Source organism: Mus caroli, chromosome 8 (genome assembly GCF_900094665.2).
Source record: "Mus caroli chromosome 8, CAROLI_EIJ_v1.1, whole genome shotgun sequence".
NCBI classification, from domain to species: Eukaryota; Metazoa; Chordata; class Mammalia; order Rodentia; family Muridae; genus Mus; species Mus caroli.
Window position 1 is genome coordinate 86,041,206 of NC_034577.1, and position 20,913 is coordinate 86,062,118.

Consider the following 20,913-nt stretch of genomic DNA (forward strand, 5'->3'; position numbering starts at 1 on the left):
AGAGAGAGGATGTGTCCTCTGTCACATACCAGTCTGGGATGTGGCCTGAGCTCCTACCCCAGTCCCTGGGAATGGGGAGGGTTCATAGAGTCCGAACTGGGCTTGAATCTTGCACCTGCCTCCCTCTGACTTAACATCTCTGATCTTTGGTGTTCTTACCGATGAGCTGAGGCTCATGAGATGTGAGTGCTGGCGGGAGGCAGTGAGGTACCTCAGTGAGTACACTGAGGCAGTGAGGTAGTGGGAAGATTGGTGGCAGCTAGCCATCAAGGGAACCTGGCCACCACGACTCTGCCTCCCATCCCCCCCTTCCCACCTCCCATCCCTCCACCAGTTCGACAGAACAGAAACAGCCGTCAACAACCTCAACCCAGCCTTCTCCAAGAAGTTCGTGCTGGACTACCACTTCGAGGAGGTGCAGAAGCTCAAGTTCGCCCTGTTTGACCAGGACAAGTCCAGTGCGCAGTTGGATGAGCACGATTTCCTGGGCCAGTTCTCCTGCAGCCTGGGCACGGTGAGCCTGGGGCTCCCAAGTAGAGTGGGGTACCCAAGGGCCTCACCATCAACCTCTGCTCTTGGGGTCAGGCGGCCTCAGTCAGGATTTCCTATCCCCTACTTTCCCTAGCCAATCCTCCCGGGCTTCCCATCTGCCACACAGACACCTCCCCCCCCACGCCCACCTCCCAGGAGCCAACAGGTCCCAGAGGTGTTGTAGCCCAGTGAGTCTGGCACCAGACAGACCGCTCCCACTGAAGGGGCAACCAAACCCAGTGCCAGCTTCCTGCTACCACAGAGAAGTGGGGACAGTGTGATTCATGGTGCTGTCACCACCGTCCTGTGGTTGACCTATTCCCAAGAGCCCCTGCTGCCTCCCTGAGTGCTCCTCTCTGCCTCTCCCACCCCAGATTGTCTCCAGCAAGAAGATCACTAGGCCTCTGCTGCTGATGAATGACAAGCCAGCGGGGAAGGGCGTAATCACGGTACCAGACCTCCCCCACCAGCCTTTCACATCCCTTTCCTGTCTCCGCCACCCTCCCCCATCAATGGACTGCTTCTCCAGCAGATAATCACCAGCTTTGTTGGGAGTAAAAAGGCCCAACTTACAACTTAGCAACAGGTCTCTTAGCAACGGGCTCCTGGCTCTACAGATGAAGTACTGGGGGCTGCCTGGCTGGGGGACTGTCAGAAGGCCCTGCACGATGCGGCTCAGGATCAGGGGCCTTCTTATCATTGTGGGGAGGGGTGTCCATAGCCCCCACAACATCCTCCCCCACCAATACTAACCCCTGCTGCTTCTCCCCTGGAAGAGCATTTCACGAGCACCGGATGCATACAACCGGTTGTCTCAGCACAGTGATTCCAACAACTGTAATGGCTCCCCCCTGCACCTTGCAGTGAAGTGAATCCAGCGAAGTGCAGGCTCTTCCTGTAGATGAGTTGCTTGGTCCTCAGAGGCCTAGGAGGCAGGGCAAACCCCATCTCATGGAGGAGAGACATGATGAGCAAGAGTGTGTTCCTCTGACAAGATTGTCCATACAGCCTGTAACGCTGCTGAAGGCACCCCATACTCCTGTGTACTCTCGGGGGCCCTCCCATGGCTCCCCACGGCCTTGTAGTCTTTCCTTCAGCTAGGAGGACTGCTTTGCTTCCCCGCCTCCAAATTCCGCCCTTTCTCCTCATGCCCCAAGTTCAGGGCAAGCTAAAACCTATAGCATGCCTCAAATAGCCCAAGATGATTCCCTAAAGGTGCCTCCTAGTGCACACACACACACACAGAGTTCACAGCCAGCTCTCAGGGCAGCCTCCTTATATTCATATGCCAGCACAACAACCCCACTCTTGTTTAGGAATGTCAGTTATTCTACTTCAAGCCCGGATTCCTTCCTCTGGGAGATGGGACTTAGGCACCATCCTATGGTCTGGGTGAAGAACAAGGAGAGAGAAATGGCCCCAGGGCCTTGGCCTGTTGTACAGGGGATAGAAGGCTGGCCAGTCTTAAGGTTAAGCCCATCTTAGTTAGAGGCGGGGCCGGGAGTGCATCTGTGGGGAGAGGCCACAGCAGGCTTTGGGCAGTTGTGTTGAGGTCTGAGGGCGTTGGCTATGGGGAAGACATGTGTGTGCTCCCCGTCCTTCCCTGAACCTCAGTTCACTGAGCTGTGTGCACCTGGCTTCTTAGAACTCAGGTTGGAGAGAGAGAGCTTAGGAAAGCCTATACTCCCTGGTACAGCCCATGGCTCACGCCGGCCACCCCTGCCTAACCCCCACAGTATCTCACTTTCTGATTCCTTGTGACCGTTGGATCATTATTCCATTTCTCAGAAAATGGAAACCGAGGTTTAGAAGTCAAGAGGCTGGTCCTGGGTCACATGGCACTCACTCTCCCTTTTACCCTGCGCCTAGCCCTGGAGAATTCCATCCTGGAAGGGTGGGGAAGGGAAGGAGCAGACACTCCCACCCCCACGCCCCGTCACCCCACCCCCACCCCCACTCCTTCTCACAGCCACGACCTTTCAGATCGCAGCCCAAGAGCTGTCAGACAACCGAGTCATCACACTGAGCCTGGCCGGCAGGAAACTGGATAAGAAGGTAAGCCAGGTAGGGAGGGGCTTCCATGAACAACAGGGTTTCCCACCACAGAGCCCTGGGGTCCGGTCTCTGGTTCCATCATTTTCATTTCCTGACACGGGTCAGGCCAAGCACTGAACCACTCAAGTCAGACTTTCGCCAACTCTGGGGGGGGAAGAGTGCCTTGCCACTTAGAGGGAGGCAGATTGAGACTGGAAACTCTCTTGTGGCCCCCTTCTCTCCCACAGGGCTCCACTGTGACCCTCCAGAGTCCTTCCCCCTCGTCCCCTTTGGCCACCAGGTTAGACCAGACCCTCTTGCTCTCCTCAGCTGTATTAATGTTCTCATTTTCAAGTACTGAGGACGGGACCCAGGACTCTGCTGTGGAATCACAATACCGGGTGCCGGGGTTAAACCAGGCATTTTCCAGTCTCAGACCCACTGCCCTCTTTTCTCTCCACCTGGGGCCCCTACAGTGAACATTGTCACTGTGTCCTTCCCACATTCTGTCCTTCTACAACCCTTCCCTGGAGACACAGTGGCAGTGCCCCTCGGTCGCCTGTGGTCACCCACGCTGCTGTCCCGTACATTCTTCCTTGACCCACTCTGTCCCCTTCACTTCCGTGTAACTTCTTTAGATGTTTTTTTTTTTTTTTTAATGTACATTAATGAATTTCTAGAGGCCACCATGCCCTTTGGTGACTGGCACCATAGATTTATTTATTCAATACCTTTGGAGGGGTCCGAGACACTACGGGACATATGGTCAGAGAACAGCTTATGTAGTCCGCTCTCTTCCTTCCACCATGTGGGTTCTGGGGGAGCAAATTCAAGCCCTTGGGCTTGATGGCTAAGACCCTTACCTGCTGAGCCATAACACTGTCCTGGACTGACTGTAGTTTTAGGTTTCATTCAAAAGTCCTTGGGCCTGGGCTTATTAAAGGCATGGTGTTCTTGGAGTTGCCTCCTCCTCTTGCTGCTGCTGCTGCTGTTGTTTCTGCACCCAAGGCTCAGGGTCTCTAGAGCACAGAAACATTATTATAGGGGTTTCATATTTCTCAGTTGGAAGCACCAGGCTTCTGGCTGAACCTCGAGGAGACTTAGGGGAAGAGAAGGGACAGACCTGTTGCACCATACCTCCCACCAACCGTAAATCAGGGACGTGGCTGGGTTACACTCAAGTCCCCCTGAATCTGGTTGGGCCACGCCCTCTCACACATGTCCTGTCTTCCCCCAGGACCTCTTTGGGAAGTCAGACCCTTTTCTTGAGTTTTACAAGCCAGGAGATGATGGCAAATGGATGCTGGTCCATAGGACCGAGGTAGGTAAAAGGGGGCCATGGGTTCTCATGACTCTGGTCAATCAAACTGGCCGTGGGGCGTGGCCTGTGGTGTCTGAGCCACTCCCACAGCTGGAAACATGGCTGTGGGTTTGCCCATCTCTTCACACGCTTCTCTAATGGATCTGTGAGCACACTGCTCCTCCCTGTCCCCCAGGTGATTAAGTACACCCTGGACCCGGTGTGGAAACCATTCACTGTCCCGTTGGTGTCCTTGTGTGATGGCGACCTGGAGAAGCCTATCCAGGTTAGTGAGTCTGCTGCCCCGTTCCCCACCCTGCTAGCCTCACCTCCTAGTCTACCCCAGTGAGGCTCCTGGTATGCCTGTTTGAAACTCTGCTTATTCATGAGAAGAGCCTTGTGAGAGGAAGGCAGGCACCTTAGATTCGAGGCCTAGAACTGCCTGGCCCTCAGGACTCAGACAGAATCCCCACCTCCAAGAGCCCTGCTATACATAGTACCACCTGCTCCCTACTACAGAATTGCTGGGTAGGATTACAGTGGGGCCAGTGGATGGTAACCACCACAGCGTCCATCCTTGGGTAGCTTCAGTCTGCTCTCCCAGCAGTCATGGAAGGCTTCCTGTGGGAGGCAACTCAGGAGCCCCCAAGGTTAGACAGATCAGACCATGGGAGGAAATGCCTCACACAATAGACACAAAGTGTGCTCAGGTGCTAACAGGCTGAGAGCGCCTCCTGGGGACAGCTCTGGGGTGACCACGCTGAACCCATCCCAGGTTATGTGCTACGACTATGACAGTAATGGAGGCCATGACTTCATCGGCGAGTTCCAGACCTCTGTGCTGCAGATGAGTGAGGCTCGGGATGGCGTCCCGGTAAGATAGGCAAATGTGCCGTGTGACCCCAGGGTCTCAGCAGTGACTATAAAGAAACCCAGGACGTTGGACCAAGCAGTCAGGCACTCAATCACACCTCTCCTGCCTACTTAACCTTGAGTAAGACGGTTCTCCCTGAGCCTCAGTTTCTCCCTCTGTCTGTGGGGTAGAGGTTCGGGATGTGGATAAAGTCAGAGCCTAGGTACCTGGAAAGTAGCCTCGAGGTGGCCACCCAGGGAACCTCTCTGGAAGAGGCATCTACCCCTGGGTCTAGGTTGTGGAGGGTATTCTGGGGCCCTGGGGGGATGGCATCTTAAGCCACCCCAGCTGAGCCTCCCCTTTTTTCCTTCCCATGGCACCAGCTGGAGATAGAGTGCATCAACCCCAAGAAGCAGAGGAAGAAGAAAAGCTACAAGAACTCGGGCATCATTATTCTGAGATCATGCAAGGTGAGCAGAGGGTGCTCCTGAGGGCTGCACAGAGGCCTCAGTCTCCTTGTCTGTAGAATGGGTGTGTCGAAAAGGTAGAGTGTGCAACAGCATAGTCTTGGATCCCCTTCCTGTGCAGAGCCACAAGGGTGTGAGATGATTTCCCAGGTGATTTTTCTAGGTGGGGAACCAGTTCCCTCTTCCGTGGAGGCTTACACTGTAGACTCAGCACTTGGGGCAGAGGCTGTGGGACTGAGCATCAGTGAGGACCCAGGCAGCTATGGCTTCCCCGATAGAAATGAAGTTACCAAGGTTCAGAACACTGTGGCCAGGCCATGTTGTCTGTTTTTTCCCAGTCCGGCCTGATTTCTTTCGTTGTCATTGTTGATAGGGTTTCTCTATGCAGCCCTAGCTGTCCTGGAACTCAGTCTATAGACCACGCTGGCCTTGAACTCATAGATCTACCTGTCTCTGCCTTCCTGAGTGCTGAGGTGCAGACGAGTATAGCCTTGCTGATCACCGAGGTCTCTACGTCCAAGTCTGGAGCCTGGGTTGTCACAGGGTCACACGACAGTGCCACAGACAGTTGAATGTCAAGCCTGGCTCTGGACCCATGTCTGAAACACCTGCCACTCGCAGACTTTGGCATCTGTCCTGCTGTTTTTTTTTTTTTTTTTTTTTTTTTTTTTTTTTTTTTTTTTTTTTTTTTTATCAGCAATTGTTATTGTGATTGACAGGGTTTCTATGTGTAGCCCTGGACTTGCTGTGTAGACCAAGCTGGCCTTGAACTCAGAGATCTACCTGCCTCTGCTTCCCAAGTGCTGGGATTAAAGGTGTGTGCCACCACTACCTGGCTCAGTCTGAGCCAGAATTTTAAGACGATCTGCCTGTGCTGGCCACAAACTTGTCATCTTCCCCAGTGTAGGCATGACAGGCATGGGAGGGGGAATGCCCCTTTAAAATTTGCTTAATTGCATGTATCAGGGAGAAATTCCCAATGCCACCACTTATATGGAAAGACCAACATGCTTTGCTGAGAGGAGGCAGAGGCCTTGACAGCAGACATGCTGTCTCCCAGCTGTGAACCTACTCTGGAGGCCTTGGATGGGCATCTGCACTGTGTGTGTTAGCAAGGGAGGCAGTGAGGGCTCAGGGAGGTGGCCGCCCAGCAGTGGTGTATGTATGAAGACTTTTGCAGTTGGATGACTAATTGGCAGGTGTGACTAGCTCTGGGAAGCTGGGCCCTGCCTAGAATGGTCCTCGTGCTCTGTGGTCCTCATCAACTCATGGCCTCTGCCCGAGAGCTTTGGAGTCTCTTGTGATAAGATGAAACTGGTTTGGCTTCGTCCTGAGGCACCAGGACACAATCACCAAGTCCTACAGGGGCATTCATAACCCAAATCAGGACCCACTGACTCACTGTTTCTTCCAGATACACCGAAACTACTCATTCCTGGACTACATTCTGGGAGGCTGCCAGCTCATGTTCACCGTAAGGCCCCTCCCCATCACCAGCCTATCCAGGGTCAGATCCCCCCCCCCCCCGGCCCCGGGGCTCAGGCCTCTGCCACAGCAGCAGAGACTTGTGATAAATAGCAAGGACTTCCTTGGGGCAAGGATTGGAACTGGCCTCAGAGGCAAGGGCATAGGGAGTTTGTCCTGGTGGGTGGCTGAGTCAGGCTTGGCTGGGGGCTGAGCAGGGCTACACAGGGCCTCCCACTCTGCTTCTCTAACAGAGAAAAAAGGTCAGTTCCTCTCATTGGCCAGGAGGGTTCTGTTCTCCGGTTGCTCCTCTTCTTGCTGTTCACTTCAGCGGTGCCTCTGTTCCTAGCAGTTCTCTGCCCACCCGAGGGCTTCACGCTGTCCCCTCTGCCACCTTTTTAGTGACCCTCCCGTGGGGCTTTCTGGCCTCTCACACACCTGGCATTCATTGTCTTATCCGGAAGCATCTTAGGAATTTTCCACCCATCCGCCTTTGTTGCTCCCCTAGACTGAAGCACCAGGAACTTGGATGTTCTGTCTTTTGTCTCAGTCATTATCCTGACTACTGGGGCTGGGAAATGAGTAGATTTCCTGTGTCCACTAGCCCCTCCTATTCCCCCGAGGCTGTTCTGGGGTCGGTGGCCCCACTGCTGGTCCCCTTTTCTCCTTCTGCAGGTTGGAATAGACTTCACAGCCTCCAATGGGAATCCCCTCGACCCTTCTTCTCTCCATTATATCAACCCCATGGGCACCAATGAATACTTGTCAGCCATCTGGGCAGTGGGACAGATCATTCAGGACTACGACAGGTACACTTGGAGGTGACTCCGAAAGGTCAGCTGGTGTCCCTTCAGACTGGGAAGCTCAGCTTGTCAGAGCTAGAAGGGACCCAGGGATCTGCAAAGAGTGGCATTCACATAGTTATTGTCCCTTCTGTTCTCTCATGGGAGACATTGCCAACCAACTCTGTTATCTTACCAGCCAAGCCCCGGTTCAAACTGGAATCTTTTTATGCACGATGTACCAATCATCCAACCATCCAGTAAGAAAGTGAGTCAGGATGGAGATGAAAGTCAGTTGCTACAACGCAGCCTCTGCTCTTACAGCTAGGGGTACAGGCTGCAGTGGGACTTAATAATGTGTCTGACCAGTACTTAGGAGGCAGAGGCAGGCAGATCTATGTGAGTTCAAGGCCAGCCAGGGCTACGTAGTGAGACCCTGTTTTGTTTTGTTAAGAATGTATCTGAGCTGGGCGTGGTGGCGCACGCCTTTAATCCCAGCACTTGGGAGGCAGAGGCAGGCAGATTTCTGAGTTCGAGACCAGCCTGGTCTACAGAGTGAGTTCCAGGACACAGCCAGGGCTATACAGAGAAACCCTGTCTTGAAAAACAACAACAACAAAAAGAATGTATCTGAAAGTACACAGATGAGGTCTAGAGTCTCTATGGCCCAGTTTCAGGGGACCAGGGCCTCAGGGAGGGTCGTGCTTCTAGGCATTAAGATACAACGTACAGAGCAAGGAAGGCGTCACATTCGGGCAGAAGACCCTGATGTCCACCAGGGCACCCAGGCCCTTCATAGGAGTTCAGGCTCAGTGAAACCCCAGTGAGCTCAGGACACCATGTTGAAGCCACTGCCTCCTGCCCCATCCCCTTTAACTGATCTCCCTGCTCTGTCCTGGACCCTGGTAGCTCGTCTTCCACTGCGGCCAGAGTCTCTGATATAAATGTTGCCTGTGTTAACAAATAAGACATTGCTCTTCTAGAAGAAATCACTGGGATTTGGAGACACCTGTTTACATGTGAGGTAGAAGTCAAGGGAGCACGGAAGAAAAGCATTATGGGGTCTCAGGGACCCATCTATGCCCCCACAGAGAGAAGTAGCCATTTTGGTTGGGCTTTGGAGGATGAATGAAAGTTTGTTAGGGAAAACAGATTTGTGGAAAGCTATTTCAAATGGAACATAATGGCTGAAGTTGAGATAAGGTATCTTATGAGGAACAAGAAAGAGAAGATGAACCTAGGCTCTGGGGCTGTGATAAAGGCAAGTCATGTTTATGCTTTTAGGAGTGTTTTCCCCCAACTATGAACAGGAAGTTTAGAACTAGTCCATTTCATTCCGCTGTGACCTTGCGTTAATGAACAGGGTCTTGGTCAGAGAAGCATCTAAAGCAGTGATTCTCAGCCTTCCTAACGCTCTGCCCCTTTCATACAGTCCCTCATGTTGTGCTGAACCCCAACCATAAAATTATTTTTGTTGTTACTTTATAACTCTAATTTTGCTTCTATTATGAATTGTAATGTAGATAGATGTCTTTGGAGATGGATGTTTGCCAAAGAGACCACAACCCACAGGTTGAAAACCACTGATCTATAGGGTGGCTCCAGGCCTATGGGTCAAAATTAAGCACCAGTGTCTCCCCTGGGTACAGATGTATCAAGCCATGTTCAGTTGCCACCCAGAATGGGTCTTAGACTTGGGCTTAGTGGGGAATAATTCTAGAGCAGTGAATTTCTGCACCTGGGGGTACATAAGGTGGTAGACCAAGAGGGGAGAGTGTGGCGTGAGGTGTGTGTCTGTGTGTGTGTGTGTGTGTGTGTGTGTGTGTGTGTGTGTGTGTGTGTTGGGGGTGGTGGTACTCAAATATCTCACATTTTCTCTCTCTTTCTGATCAGTGATAAGATGTTTCCTGCTCTGGGATTTGGGGCCCAGTTACCGCCAGACTGGAAGGTGAGTGTAACGGATTCTACCTCCTTTGGTTGAGGTGGGATTGGGGTTGGGACGAAATCAGGGGTGGGAGGGAGCTCCAGAGTTCTGTCTGTTGTGCACTCAGCCCAGACTGCACTTGTGTCTTAGCCCTGTACCTCTGTGAGTGAGGCCAGGCGACAAGCAGAGGATGGTCTGGAAGTCAGAACAGAGGGACAGACCCCTGCTACAGGGCCAGGATCCAACTCAGGATGAGATGGAGAGGCAAGGCACCCAGAGCTGACTAGGGATGCAGGACTGAGTCAGGGCGCGGGAGAGTGGATCAGGGAGAAGTCACAGGATGGAGATCAGGAGAAGACAACAGGCAAGAAGCAGTTTGCTGGCTCCTGGGTGCTTTGCACGAAACTCCACCTGACTGCCAGCTTCATTCCATCCTTACAGAAGGATGCAGAAGTTAGCCGTGGTTCCCCTTTCGCAGTGGAGGAGGCTGGGAAAGGGGCTTCAGGGCGGATAGAGTACCCTGTGGCCTAAGTCACAGGGAAGGGAGAAGGGACCCTCAGTTTCCCTGACTCCAAGCGATCGACATAGTGGGAGACCTGTTTGGACATGGGGTAGACAATAGAGACAAAGCACTGGGTGGGAGGAGGGCTAGAGAAGGTAGATTTCAGATGCTGAGAAGGAGACAGGGGAGGGAAAAGGAACAGTAGATGCCCATGGGGTGGCCTTGGTGGAGGGCATGTAAGGACCTCACCTATAGCAGGAGGAAACCCTGGGTGCCTTAGCTTGGGAAGTCACCAAGAACATAGGCCACAGAGCTGAAGAGTTTCTGCAAGCCAGAGCCATAGAGCAATATCCCATTTTACAGATGGAACAGCCAAGGCTCAGGACTTCAGTGCGGCTTGCCTGAGGTTATCCCATGGGCCTGGGCTCCAGGAGAGCAGATAGACTGTAGGATCATATCAAATCTGCTGCTTCCCAGAGGAGGAGCCAATGGGGATGGCATGCCCATTTCAGCCAGTCCCCACTCTGGTCTAACCCTGTTGTGCTGCACATTTCTTCTGGAATTAGTATGGCCTTCCATCCTCTTAGCTCACCTCAGTGCTCACCTTGAGCATCGTACTAGCTCTGGGTCTGACACATGAACAATGGATAGCCTGGCCCTGCACAGAGTGAGGCAGGATGCTGTAGAACCCAGACTGGGCCTCTGGGTAAACATAGATGCCATGGGGAGGCGGGCAGGGTGAGCCAGTGGCCAGGCCCAGCAAGCGCTTGTTGCTAGGACACCAGCCAGCTTCCAAAGAACTTAGCTGAATGAGATGTTTTCTTGAGCAAACGCCTTGGAAATGTCACAGAGCAACTCTGGAAGGGGTGGGGTGGGGCGGGTGCTGGGGCCTGGCCAGGCTAAGCACCCAGTGGTGTCAAAGCAGCATGCTGCAACGAGGCTAGGCAAGCATAGATGCTCTGTCCCCTCTCCTGCACTGCCAGGGTATACCAGGCCTGGCCCTCCTGGCCCTTCATTCCGTCATTCTGCCACCATAGCCCTGTCCTGTGAGCCTGCCTTCCTCTCTTCCTTTCCATCTGAGGGCCTTGGCATGTGCCCATCACTGAGTCAGATAACTTCTCCCGCCCTGGTTCATTGGCTTTCCCCCCACTCCTGACCCCCCGGCACTGTCCCCAAGGCTCCCAGTGATTTACTTGTTCCCTCTGGGAGGAGGCACATGGTTGTCCCCTGCTGTGCTAGGGCCTGGCATCCAGGTTGGTGTAAAGTCCTTGTTTATGAACAGAGTGGATTTGGGATCCAACCTAGTAGCTCAGCAGCTTTTCTTTTAAAAAAATATTTAATTTATTTTTACTTTACTGTGTGTGTGTGTGGGGGGGGGGGGACTGTAGATGCTGGCAGAGGCCAGAGGCATTAGCTCATCTACAGCTGGAGTTACAGGTACTTGTGAGCTACCAGATGGAGATGCTGGGAACTGGATTCAGGTCCTCTACTAGAGCAGTATATGTTCTTTATCACTAAGCCCACTCTCCAGCCCCAGACTAGAGGCCAGGACTCATGCCAGGGATGCCGGGATCTGCAGAGCTTGCATGTGACCCACTCAGCTCATCCTTCGTTTAGCAACGAGTGGTGGTCAGCCGATCCTAGTTAGCTGTGTGGTGTGAGGTAGACTTCAGTCCAGCACCGTGCCTGGTGCTAAGACTGTAAAAGCCTTTAAGCCCAGACCAGTGGCTCCCCAGATGCAGAGAGGGAACAGGTGCATTCCTAATGTTCTGGAGCCCCATTGCCCCGGCCATCTCTGTCCCATTTAGGAAGTCTCTTGTCAAGGAAGGTACATAGCAGCCTGGAGGCACCCCTTACCCCCAGAGGACAGTGGATTGGCTTATAAGGTCTCCGTTTCCCTGTTGTGAAGTTAGGGAGACAGATGTGGGACCAATAACCTAGATGTGGCAGAGTAATAGAGTGACGCTTCAGAGGGGGCTGGCTTCGGGGTGGGGCCGGGATGCTACCTCTCAGCGTGTCTTCTGCTGTCTAGGTGTCCCATGAGTTCGCTATCAACTTCAACCCCACTAACCCTTTCTGCTCAGGTGAGTGTGGCCCCAGCCTGCAGAGATCAGGCAGAGGGAGGGGGCAGAGATGGGATTCCAGTTTTTGTCCTTCCTGTCCCATTTGTGTCATACTTACTTAGAGTAACAGGTGAGGATTATGGAGCGTGGAGTCATACAGTCCAGGGTTCAAGGCTAACTGCTACCTGTTCCTGGCTGTGAAGCCTCGCAGATGTGACTGCACCTTTCTGGGCCTTTACCAACCCTCACCTGCCCCAAGGAGGTGTGATAACTGCTTAGCTCATTTTCCTAGGTGAATGGGGATATAGATGAGAATTAGGGGGACAGGTGACAGAGCGCTGTGTAGACCAGGAAGGCACTGTTACACACCTGCTATCATCTCCTGCTTGTCCCTCTCGGAAGAGCCTTGATGACCAAAGATGGACGGCAGCCTGGCAGGGAGGGGGAAGAAAAAGGAAGGAAGTGAGTGCAGGATCCACCCCTTCGGCATGTGTACCTCACGACATCAGAAACCAAGAGGAAGAGACAGGATGCAGAAGGGAAGAAGGGCATCCTGAGGCTGGGCCAGGATGAACTCCACAGAGAAGGAAGTCTCTCATGTCACTGTAGGACTGTCAGGATTTGGGCACAGAGGGCATCTCTTGGCCATAAGTGAGATCCTATGCTCCCTGGGCACTGGTTTGGTACAGGTTCTCAAAGACATGTCTAAATTCAGATTCCTCCATGTCAGCCCTAGCCAGGGGCCTTCTGGCTGGGAGTAAAGAGCTGTAGAGTGCTGACGAGTCACGACAGCAGCTATGTATGTAAGGAGCTGTGCAAGCCCCACTAGAACAGTTGCCAAGAGTGTCCAGAATGGACCTCCAGGTGACACCCTCTGTCACCCCTCTGTCAGGCGCCTTGTTTGTCATTCACCCACTCATAGAGGCTCAGAAAGCTTAAACAGCTCACCCCATCCCACAGGCAAAAGGAACAAGGAAGAGCCTAAACTCAGGGTTCTCTGATTCACCGTGTTAGGCTCTTGAGTACGCCCTTAGCCCTGCCCTTGAGAACTTTCTGTTTCAAGGCCACACTAGCAATGGCAGGGGCATTCTGGGAGAACGTGAAGTAGATGCTTTGTCAGCAGCAGGACGGGGAATGGGGCAGAGGCGTTGAGCTGACCCAGGTTGTCTTCTGCAGGCGTGGATGGCATCGCCCAGGCGTACTCAGCCTGTCTGCCTCACATTCGCTTCTATGGCCCCACAAACTTCTCCCCAATCGTCAACCATGTGGCCCGGTTTGCAGCCCAGGCCACCCAGCAGCAGACAGCAACGGTAAGTAGTCAGCAAGGACGCGTGCCTGTTGGGATGAGGCTAGCCGTGGGTGGCACTCTGCCCAACAGGAGGAACAACAGATTGGGATGTGTGCTCTTATCTTCCTCTCAGTGTGGGGCTAGAGAGGGAGATGTTTGACCTCCCCTGGCTCCACTCCCCTGTCCAGGTGAGATGTAGGCTCTCTACAGGTTGCTGTTCATTTGGTTCTGAGGAGGCAGGATAAGCCCGGTTTGATGAGCCTTGCTTCCTGGAGCCCTACTCCAGAGAGAAGTGTCATCCAAGTGAGACTTGTGATCCCAGTCTCCAGTGGGGAGAGGCTGGCCACTGTCTGACCCCAGTGGGCTTCGGAGATAGCCCTTTGGAACATTTTTGTCTAAAGACTTACAGGGCTTTAAGTCTAAAGCCCTGGCCTAGGGTTCAGTAGTAAGATTGCAGTAAGTGTCTGTGATGTGGCAGGCGACCAGCCTGGGCATCTGCAGCACTGCTCATCCCGTCCCTTCCAGCAGGGCCGTGTGCCAGGGTTTCCCCCCTGGGTTTTTCCTCAGACTGCATGGTGACTCACTGGCCCTGCAAGGTCATCTCCATGTGACTCTACTCTGTCCATGCCCTTCTTGCCTCTGTTACAAGTTAGCAGCCCCTTGGCCACATGGGCCAGGGCTCTCTGTACTCACTTCACTCTAGACTCTAGGCCTGGCACAGTACCTGATGGGTGACAGGTACACAGCGCTCCAGCGCTCCATGAAGAGATGGGGCTAGGTCATCTACTGCCCCTTCCACTCTGAGGTCCAGGAGTGGATACAGACTTTTCTGCCTCATACCTGACCCTCTCCATGAGAGGAAGTGAGTAGGACTGTGGAGTAGCTCAACCTCAAGCCAAAAGGACTTAGTTCAAGCCCCCATCTCCCCTACTTCCTGGTTGTGTTACTAGAACAGGTAGTTTAAGCACTCTGAACTTTGGTTTTTGTCCCCTGTACAACAGCATTTCCTTCTGTAAGCTCTGTAGAGAGTCACCCAAATGGGCACGTGAGTTGTTCATCCTAGAGCCTGGCACACAAGATATAGGTCGTAAGAATGTGTGAGGGTATCTCTCAGGCCAGCATCTGGTAATGCTGCCAGTTACCTGTTACGGGACTCTAACAGGTCATGTAAGCCCCCTGAGCCATCTGTTGGCCTCTAAGCCAGACTCACAGGCTGTCTGCTAAACAGCAGATAGAAGTAATTGGTGGATTAGCCAGTGCTTCTGTTGAGCCATGTTTTGGTGCTGGGGAATGTAATGTGGTTTTTACCTTCCCTGTCCCCTCACGTAGACACACAGAACACACCCATGTAAAGGACATGGAGAGTGGGTGGTGGCATCTCTAGCACCTTCCATTCATATGTTCCACATGCCTTTTCTGAGCCTTTCATGCAACCCCAAGGACACTTGCATGAATGAGGTCCAGCTTATGGGCTAGTGAGGATTAGCTGGGAAGCCACCCAGCAATGCAGTATGACTGCCTAAGCCTGTGGTGGGTTGCAGTACCGGACTTCACAAGTGGCACCTAACTGACAGCAGGTGCAAGGAAAGGTGGATGCTTAGAAGGGGGTGTGCAGGCTTAGACTTGAGAGATTCTTAAGAGTTTGTGTGTGGGGGTGGGGTGGGGGTGGTGGTGGTTGTAGGTGGTAGCAGCCCAGCAGAGGAAACAGAAAATGCAAAGACCCAGGGGTCTTGGTGTGTGGGTATAGCTGATAGAGTCGTGTGTAAGGAGATTGTGACAGTAGTAGTAGAGATTGAGAAAGCTAACTATCTCCCACAGGACCTTGAGAGCCATCAAACACTCTAGCTTTCCTCCTGAAGGAGTTGGGAAGAGCCACTGTGTGGGGGAACAGGGGTGGGGATGGGGGTAATAAGAAGGTGTGAATGACCTGAAAGTGACCTTGCTTTCATCAGTAAGGCTTTGTCGTTTGTGGCCCATTCCTACTTGGTGGCCAAGGCATCCAGTATCAAGGCTGGAGTACAGGCAGCAGGCCCCATCTTAGGGCCCTTAGCAGCTAATTTTTCCGAAATTACCTAGAGATGAGTGCGGCTTCCCCAGACTCTGCCCGGAATTGTGTGGTCAGGCCAATTTCCTCTAAGTCCAGTCACTCATGAGGTAGGAGATATCCCTATGCAGTCCTCGCACCCTGAGGCATGCCTGGACTTGACATGAGACACTCTGCTCTTTGAATATGCTGGGACTTGGTTTTCTGAGACTGGGATGGAGAGCCAAGCCCCTGACATGCAATGTGTGCTGGGCTGTCAGGGCCACCTCCTGTGGAAGTGTATCCGGAGGGACAGCACAGTAGGGACAGCAGGACTTCAGAGTCCCTTTCCACTCTCCATTCTTGCCCTCCACAGCCCTTCTGATTTGCTCTAGGGGATTCTGGGGGTAGTGGTGGATCTTTGAAGCTTCGGTTTTTGATGGCCCCAGCTTTGAGCAGGCTGGCTGTGGGCCCCAGGATGCCTTCCTTCCCAGAGACAGGAGTGCAGAAATACAGAGCCTGGGTTCCTGCAAGACTGCAGGTGTAGCAGAAAGGGCCAGGGGCGCCTGAAAACATAAGACTCTTAGCAGACAACCTGACTATGAGTGTGGCTTAGAGGCCACCCAGATGGCACGGAGGGTTTCCACGACCTGTTAAGATCCCCATAACAGGTAACCCCGTAACTGGCAGGTTCTAGGATCGTGCCCAAATCTGCCTGACTACAAAGCTGAGTGTTTCTAGCCAGGGCTCTGGATTCTGCCTAGACCACTATCCTGGTCGTTCAGACTCTCCAACCCCAGGTTAATGGATAACAAGAGAGCTTTTCCTACCATGCTCACAGTGACCAGCTACCCATGTAGTGGTGGCAGAGAAGGACAGCATGGGAAGAGCCCCAGCTTTGTAGTCAGGCAGATTTGGGCACGATCCTAGAACCTGCCAGTTACGGGGTTACCNGTTATGGGGATCTTAACAGGTCGTGGAAACCCTCCGTGCCATCTGGGTGGCCTCTAAGCCACACTCATAGTCAGGTTGTCTGCTAAGAGTCTTATGTTTTCAGGCGCCCCTGGCCCTTTCTGCTACACCTGCAGTCTTGCAGGAACCCAGTCTCTGTATTTCTGCACTCCTGTCTCTGGGAAGGAAGGCATCAGACTACAAAGAGCAAGACGACCACCGGGAGGTGGGGGCACACGTCTGAGCTGGATGGGGCTTGAAGACAAGTGCTACCTTTGACTGAGCAGTCAATTAAATCTTTCTTTCCTCAGTGTCAGGCCTCTTCCTGCCCTTCTCTCTGCCAGCCAAAGTCCCAGGAATATTGCCCTGGACTGCGTGGTGGGTGGGGTTAATGTGGATAAAAGCTGGCTAGAGAAAGGACCCTAAAACAATTGGCAATGGCAGGGAAAGGGTCTAGATGGATTGGTAAAAACCAGGGCTAGGGGCTGCCAGCAGCAGCTCTCCACCCTGGGTTCAGGCTCCATCTCCATGGCAACAAGTATCCCCAGCCAGGGGATTGATCTCTTAAAGGCACAGCGTTGGAGCTGGGGGTATGGAGGGTGGAGCCAGCGTCTGCACGAGCTCACCATACTCTGATCTGTGGTGTGTACTTTGGGACAGAAGAGGAAGGCAGGGAATTCTGGAGGTTGGGTTTGTACTGTCCACAAGCTTTGCCAGGTAAGAAGGTGGCTCCATGCCCACCTGGGTCGCCTCTGCCCTCCCTTAGCTTCAAGACGTTTCCTTTAGACAATTAGGGGTCAGAGGAGAGAGTTAGAAGACAGAAGCCCCCAATGGTGAGTCAGCACAAGGCTCCTGTGTTTATCTCATAGAGAGGGTAGAACACTGGATTCCTCTGAACAGGGTCACCAGATGCCCAAGACAGTACTGACTGGGTGAAAGTGAAGTGCCAGCCACTTCTGCCTCCGAGGCCCACTTGTTAGATTGTCCTGACAATTTCCTGTCAATCACCTACCTTCTCCATATCAAGTTATTCTGTGTGCACTTTATCCTTAGCTCGCCCATGTTCAATATCCAATGTATTTTAACTGAAATAATTCATAAAGAAACACATCTTGCTCATGGACGTTTGGTGTCATTTGCCATAAATAGAGGATAACAGGAAGACAAAGGGCAAACTGTGCAGGGGTGTTAGGTTCTATCTGGAGCCTATGCTGTCTAAAGCCCCGAGCTTCCTACCTTCTGTTGATTAGGAGGGTCAGTGAAAGCCAGAGACCTACGATACCAGTCTACACCAAGGCTGCCTCCTGGGCACCATGTTTAGAACAGGATGACCACTGAATACCTATTTCTGTCCCAAGTGTGACAACTCTAAAACCTAGACATGATCCTGATCCACATCTCAGAAGTGATGGCCCACATGACCTATGCTTAGCCCCTGCAGGTGTATCCTTCTGTGCCAAGTATGGAGCTAGCAAGGTGCAAGTATTCCTGCCCACAAAGACAGAGGAGGGAGGCCAGCTGCAGAGACTGTAGGCTAGAAATGCGTTCCTGTGCAAGCCTGGGCTTGTCAGGCGGCTGGCACGCCAGCTCTGAGCAGTAACTCTCGGTTTAGAGGTGATGAAACCGAATCTCAGCAGATTAAGTCTTAGTGGCCAAAGCTGCGCTGCATCGCAACTGGCAGAGCCAAGCCTTAAGCCCGGGGTCCAGATCCAGAACGGGCGTCCGAGATGTCCATGGTACGGATGGTTTGCCTCCTCCAGGCCTTGAGGACTTGGAAGGGAGGGGTGTGAGGCCCCACTCTCACCCATCGCTTGGCTCACTCCTCCTTACAGCAGTACTTCATCCTCCTCATCATCACGGACGGGGTCATCAGTGACATGGAGGAGACGCGGCACGCCGTGGTGCAGGCCTCCAAGCTGCCCATGTCCATCATCATCGTGGGCGTGGGCAACGCTGACTTTGCAGCCATGGAGTTTCTAGACGGGGACAACCGTCGACTGCGCTCACACACAGGCGAGGAGGCGGCCCGAGACATCGTGCAGTTCGTGCCCTTCCGAGAGTTCCGCAACGTGAGTGTTGGGTCCAGGTTGGGAGGGTCTCTGACAGAGCTCATAGTCTCAGAGTCCTCCCCCTACACCGTAAGCTTCCCGAGGGCCCACGATGAGTCAGGTGCTGTCACCCTTGCCCAAGATAAGGCCACCCTGACACTGTCACCACTTATTTCCACAAGTCAAAGGATCCCAGGAGTGGGACCTAATCCAGATTATGGCTCTAGGTAGTGTCCTGGTTAAGAATTAGCCTGGTAGGCAGAACACTGAGGCAGGTTGAGGTGGGAGCCAAGGCCCAGAACTAGGGCTTCCTGCCCTTTCTTCTACCAGCTCCTTATTCTGCAAATGGGAAAATGAAAGCTGAGAAACTCCTCCAGATAGTCTGGTTTTCAACCCCCCCCCCATTGTGATGATATGATATCAATATGGTGGTAATATAAGAAGCCAGCCTCTTCCTGGAAGTGGCTCTGGCCTTACTGAGATGACCTGTGAGCAGGCCAGGGTTGGCAGAATGGTCTTGAGATGCTGTCCTTTGGATGGATCCAGGACTTTTGGGTGGCGGCTACATAAGGCAAGCCTAGCTTCTAACTCCTATGGGATCAGTAACACATTGCATGGTCTTAGGCAGGCTATGGCCTTACTGAGCCCCAGTTCCCTCAGCTAAAGCCCATGTGGATGTCAGGGCTTAAATCCTGGGAACCAGCCTTGGCAAGTGGTGGCCCAGTGGTCACCATGCATTGCTCTAGGATGATTTTGTTCCTTCTTCTGGCTTCCCAGGACAGATGTGGGGCATTGCTCCTCTGTTGCTATATGAAACAGTGACTTGACACTTTCCTGTTCAGTAGTGACCATTCACTGCTGCTTGTTGGTCAGGAAATGCTTGAGGTAGAAGAGGCTAAAATGCCATTTCTTCCCCCCCCCCCCAAATTCATCCTTTAAGGTCTTTCCCCATCCTGTAAGGGCAGAGAACTTCATTGACAAGGACATCACGGCTAGTGGCAGGATTAGCATTTGGGCTGGGCTGAGGCCCGCTCCTTTCAGAGGGCCCTGACCCTCAAGCCCTCCCTGGCCCTCTGCTACCAAAGCTCTGGGATAGTGAATCTCTCACCTGCACATTAATCCTTTTCCTCTTTCCTGTTTCTCCCCACCTGGACCCCACAGGCAGCAAAAGAAACGCTGGCTAAAGCGGTGTTGGCGGAGCTGCCTCAGCAAGTAGTGCAGTATTTCAAGCATAAAAACCTGCCCCCCACCAACTCAGAGCCTGCCTGAGTCCATGCCCAGCCCGCAGCATGCCAGCTGAGCCCCCGGCCTCCCCAGGAACATGCACGTTCACCCCGCTTCCTCGTGGGTGGCTTTTTTTTTTTTTTTAAACCAGTCCACGTTTTCATTTTTTACAACTGGACCTCCACCCCCAACTTCCCCAGCCCAGCTGGGCTCCCTTTGTCAGAGTCAACGGATGATGCTTCCAGGACAAATCGGCTTCCTCTCCCCACCCTCCTGCCACTCTAAGTATTGAATGTACTTTGTATAATTTTAGTGGAATTATTGTTATTAAAGAGAATAAAATTTTTACAATCATAACTGGCTTTTTCTAAGTAACTAGCTGCAAGAAGGAATGTATATCCCTTACTGCATACTTTGTATGGTGGTCTGCTGTTTTTATACTGTGACTGTGTTCTATTTGTAAAACTCAGGGTAATAAAGGAGTTTCAGATGTTGGCTGTCAAGCTCCTTCCTTAGTGAGGGTCAATGGGCACTCACTGATCTGGAAAAGAAAGCCAATAGGAAGACCTTCATCCTCACCCCATCCTTGAGGAGTCAGTGAGATCACTTCCTCATGGGGACATGCATTCCCCATCACCAGTAGTCATTCCTGTGAAACTGAGACAGGACATGGCATCCAAACAGTGGTTGCAGCCACCCACTTCCTCCTCTTGGATGTAGTAGGCGATGCAGTGGTTTAGGTTTCAGGACCCTAAACAAGGTTCTATCTGTTCCCGCTGTTCCTCTTAGCACGTACCTCCTCTTCACAAGACTGGCCCCAGCCCCCTTCCTTGTTCCTTTCCCTCCACACTCATATTCTCTCTCGAAGTTCTAGGCCATTTGACAAGCAGACGTGATTAACAGTGAACATTTCTACTTTGTACCACGTTTCTAGCTCCTGTGCCAGCACTGTTCATGAACCTTCCACAGCCCTACCATGCATGATCTTGCAAAAACGGAAACACACCAGGCCTACTAGACAGGCAGAGTACGGACGGAAGCGTGGTTACCAAATTGTGCATGCATATCCTACTACCCCAGCATCTCCCTTAGCATCTCCAAAGGGCTTTCCCACTCAAGCTGCTAATGACCTCACACTGTTCTGTGGACACTAAGCCTTCTCTGCCTTCTTCTCCAGGCTAGTCCTTCCTAGCTGCTGGAAATGGTCAGCACTAGGTAGGTCCCAATCTTAGGAGCCATGGTGTATATGGTGGAAATGTGAAGCAAATTTCTGTGGCCACCAAATGCTTGCTTTTTGTTTTTGAGACATGATCTCACTATGTAGCTCTGGCTACCCTAGAGCTCACCATGTAGACCAGGCTGGCCTTGAGCTCACGAAGATCATCTTGTTTCTGTCTTCTGGTAGCTAGGATTGAAGATGTATGCTACCACACCCAGCTATTAATTGGCTTAGCAAACA

The 20,913-nt window shown here is 52.6% G+C and overlaps 1 protein-coding gene across 1 annotated transcript in view; it reads left to right on the plus strand.

The window, feature by feature from the left end:
• The window catches only part of Cpne2 (copine 2), a 37,991-nt gene extending 18,042 nt beyond the window's left edge, over window positions 1-19,949 (plus strand). Inside the window, exons 3-16 of the mRNA XM_021169647.1 lie at window positions 335-514; window positions 906-980; window positions 2,515-2,586; window positions 3,803-3,886; window positions 4,062-4,151; window positions 4,641-4,739; window positions 5,102-5,188; window positions 6,600-6,659; window positions 7,325-7,458; window positions 9,325-9,379; window positions 11,890-11,941; window positions 13,097-13,230; window positions 18,015-18,251; window positions 19,392-19,949. Of these exons, the coding sequence (XP_021025306.1) occupies window positions 335-514; window positions 906-980; window positions 2,515-2,586; window positions 3,803-3,886; window positions 4,062-4,151; window positions 4,641-4,739; window positions 5,102-5,188; window positions 6,600-6,659; window positions 7,325-7,458; window positions 9,325-9,379; window positions 11,890-11,941; window positions 13,097-13,230; window positions 18,015-18,251; window positions 19,392-19,499 (1,467 nt within the window). The 3' untranslated portion in view covers window positions 19,500-19,949. The remainder of the gene's footprint in view (window positions 1-334; window positions 515-905; window positions 981-2,514; window positions 2,587-3,802; window positions 3,887-4,061; window positions 4,152-4,640; window positions 4,740-5,101; window positions 5,189-6,599; window positions 6,660-7,324; window positions 7,459-9,324; window positions 9,380-11,889; window positions 11,942-13,096; window positions 13,231-18,014; window positions 18,252-19,391) is intronic.
• The last annotated feature ends 964 nt before the right edge of the window (window positions 19,950-20,913 follow it).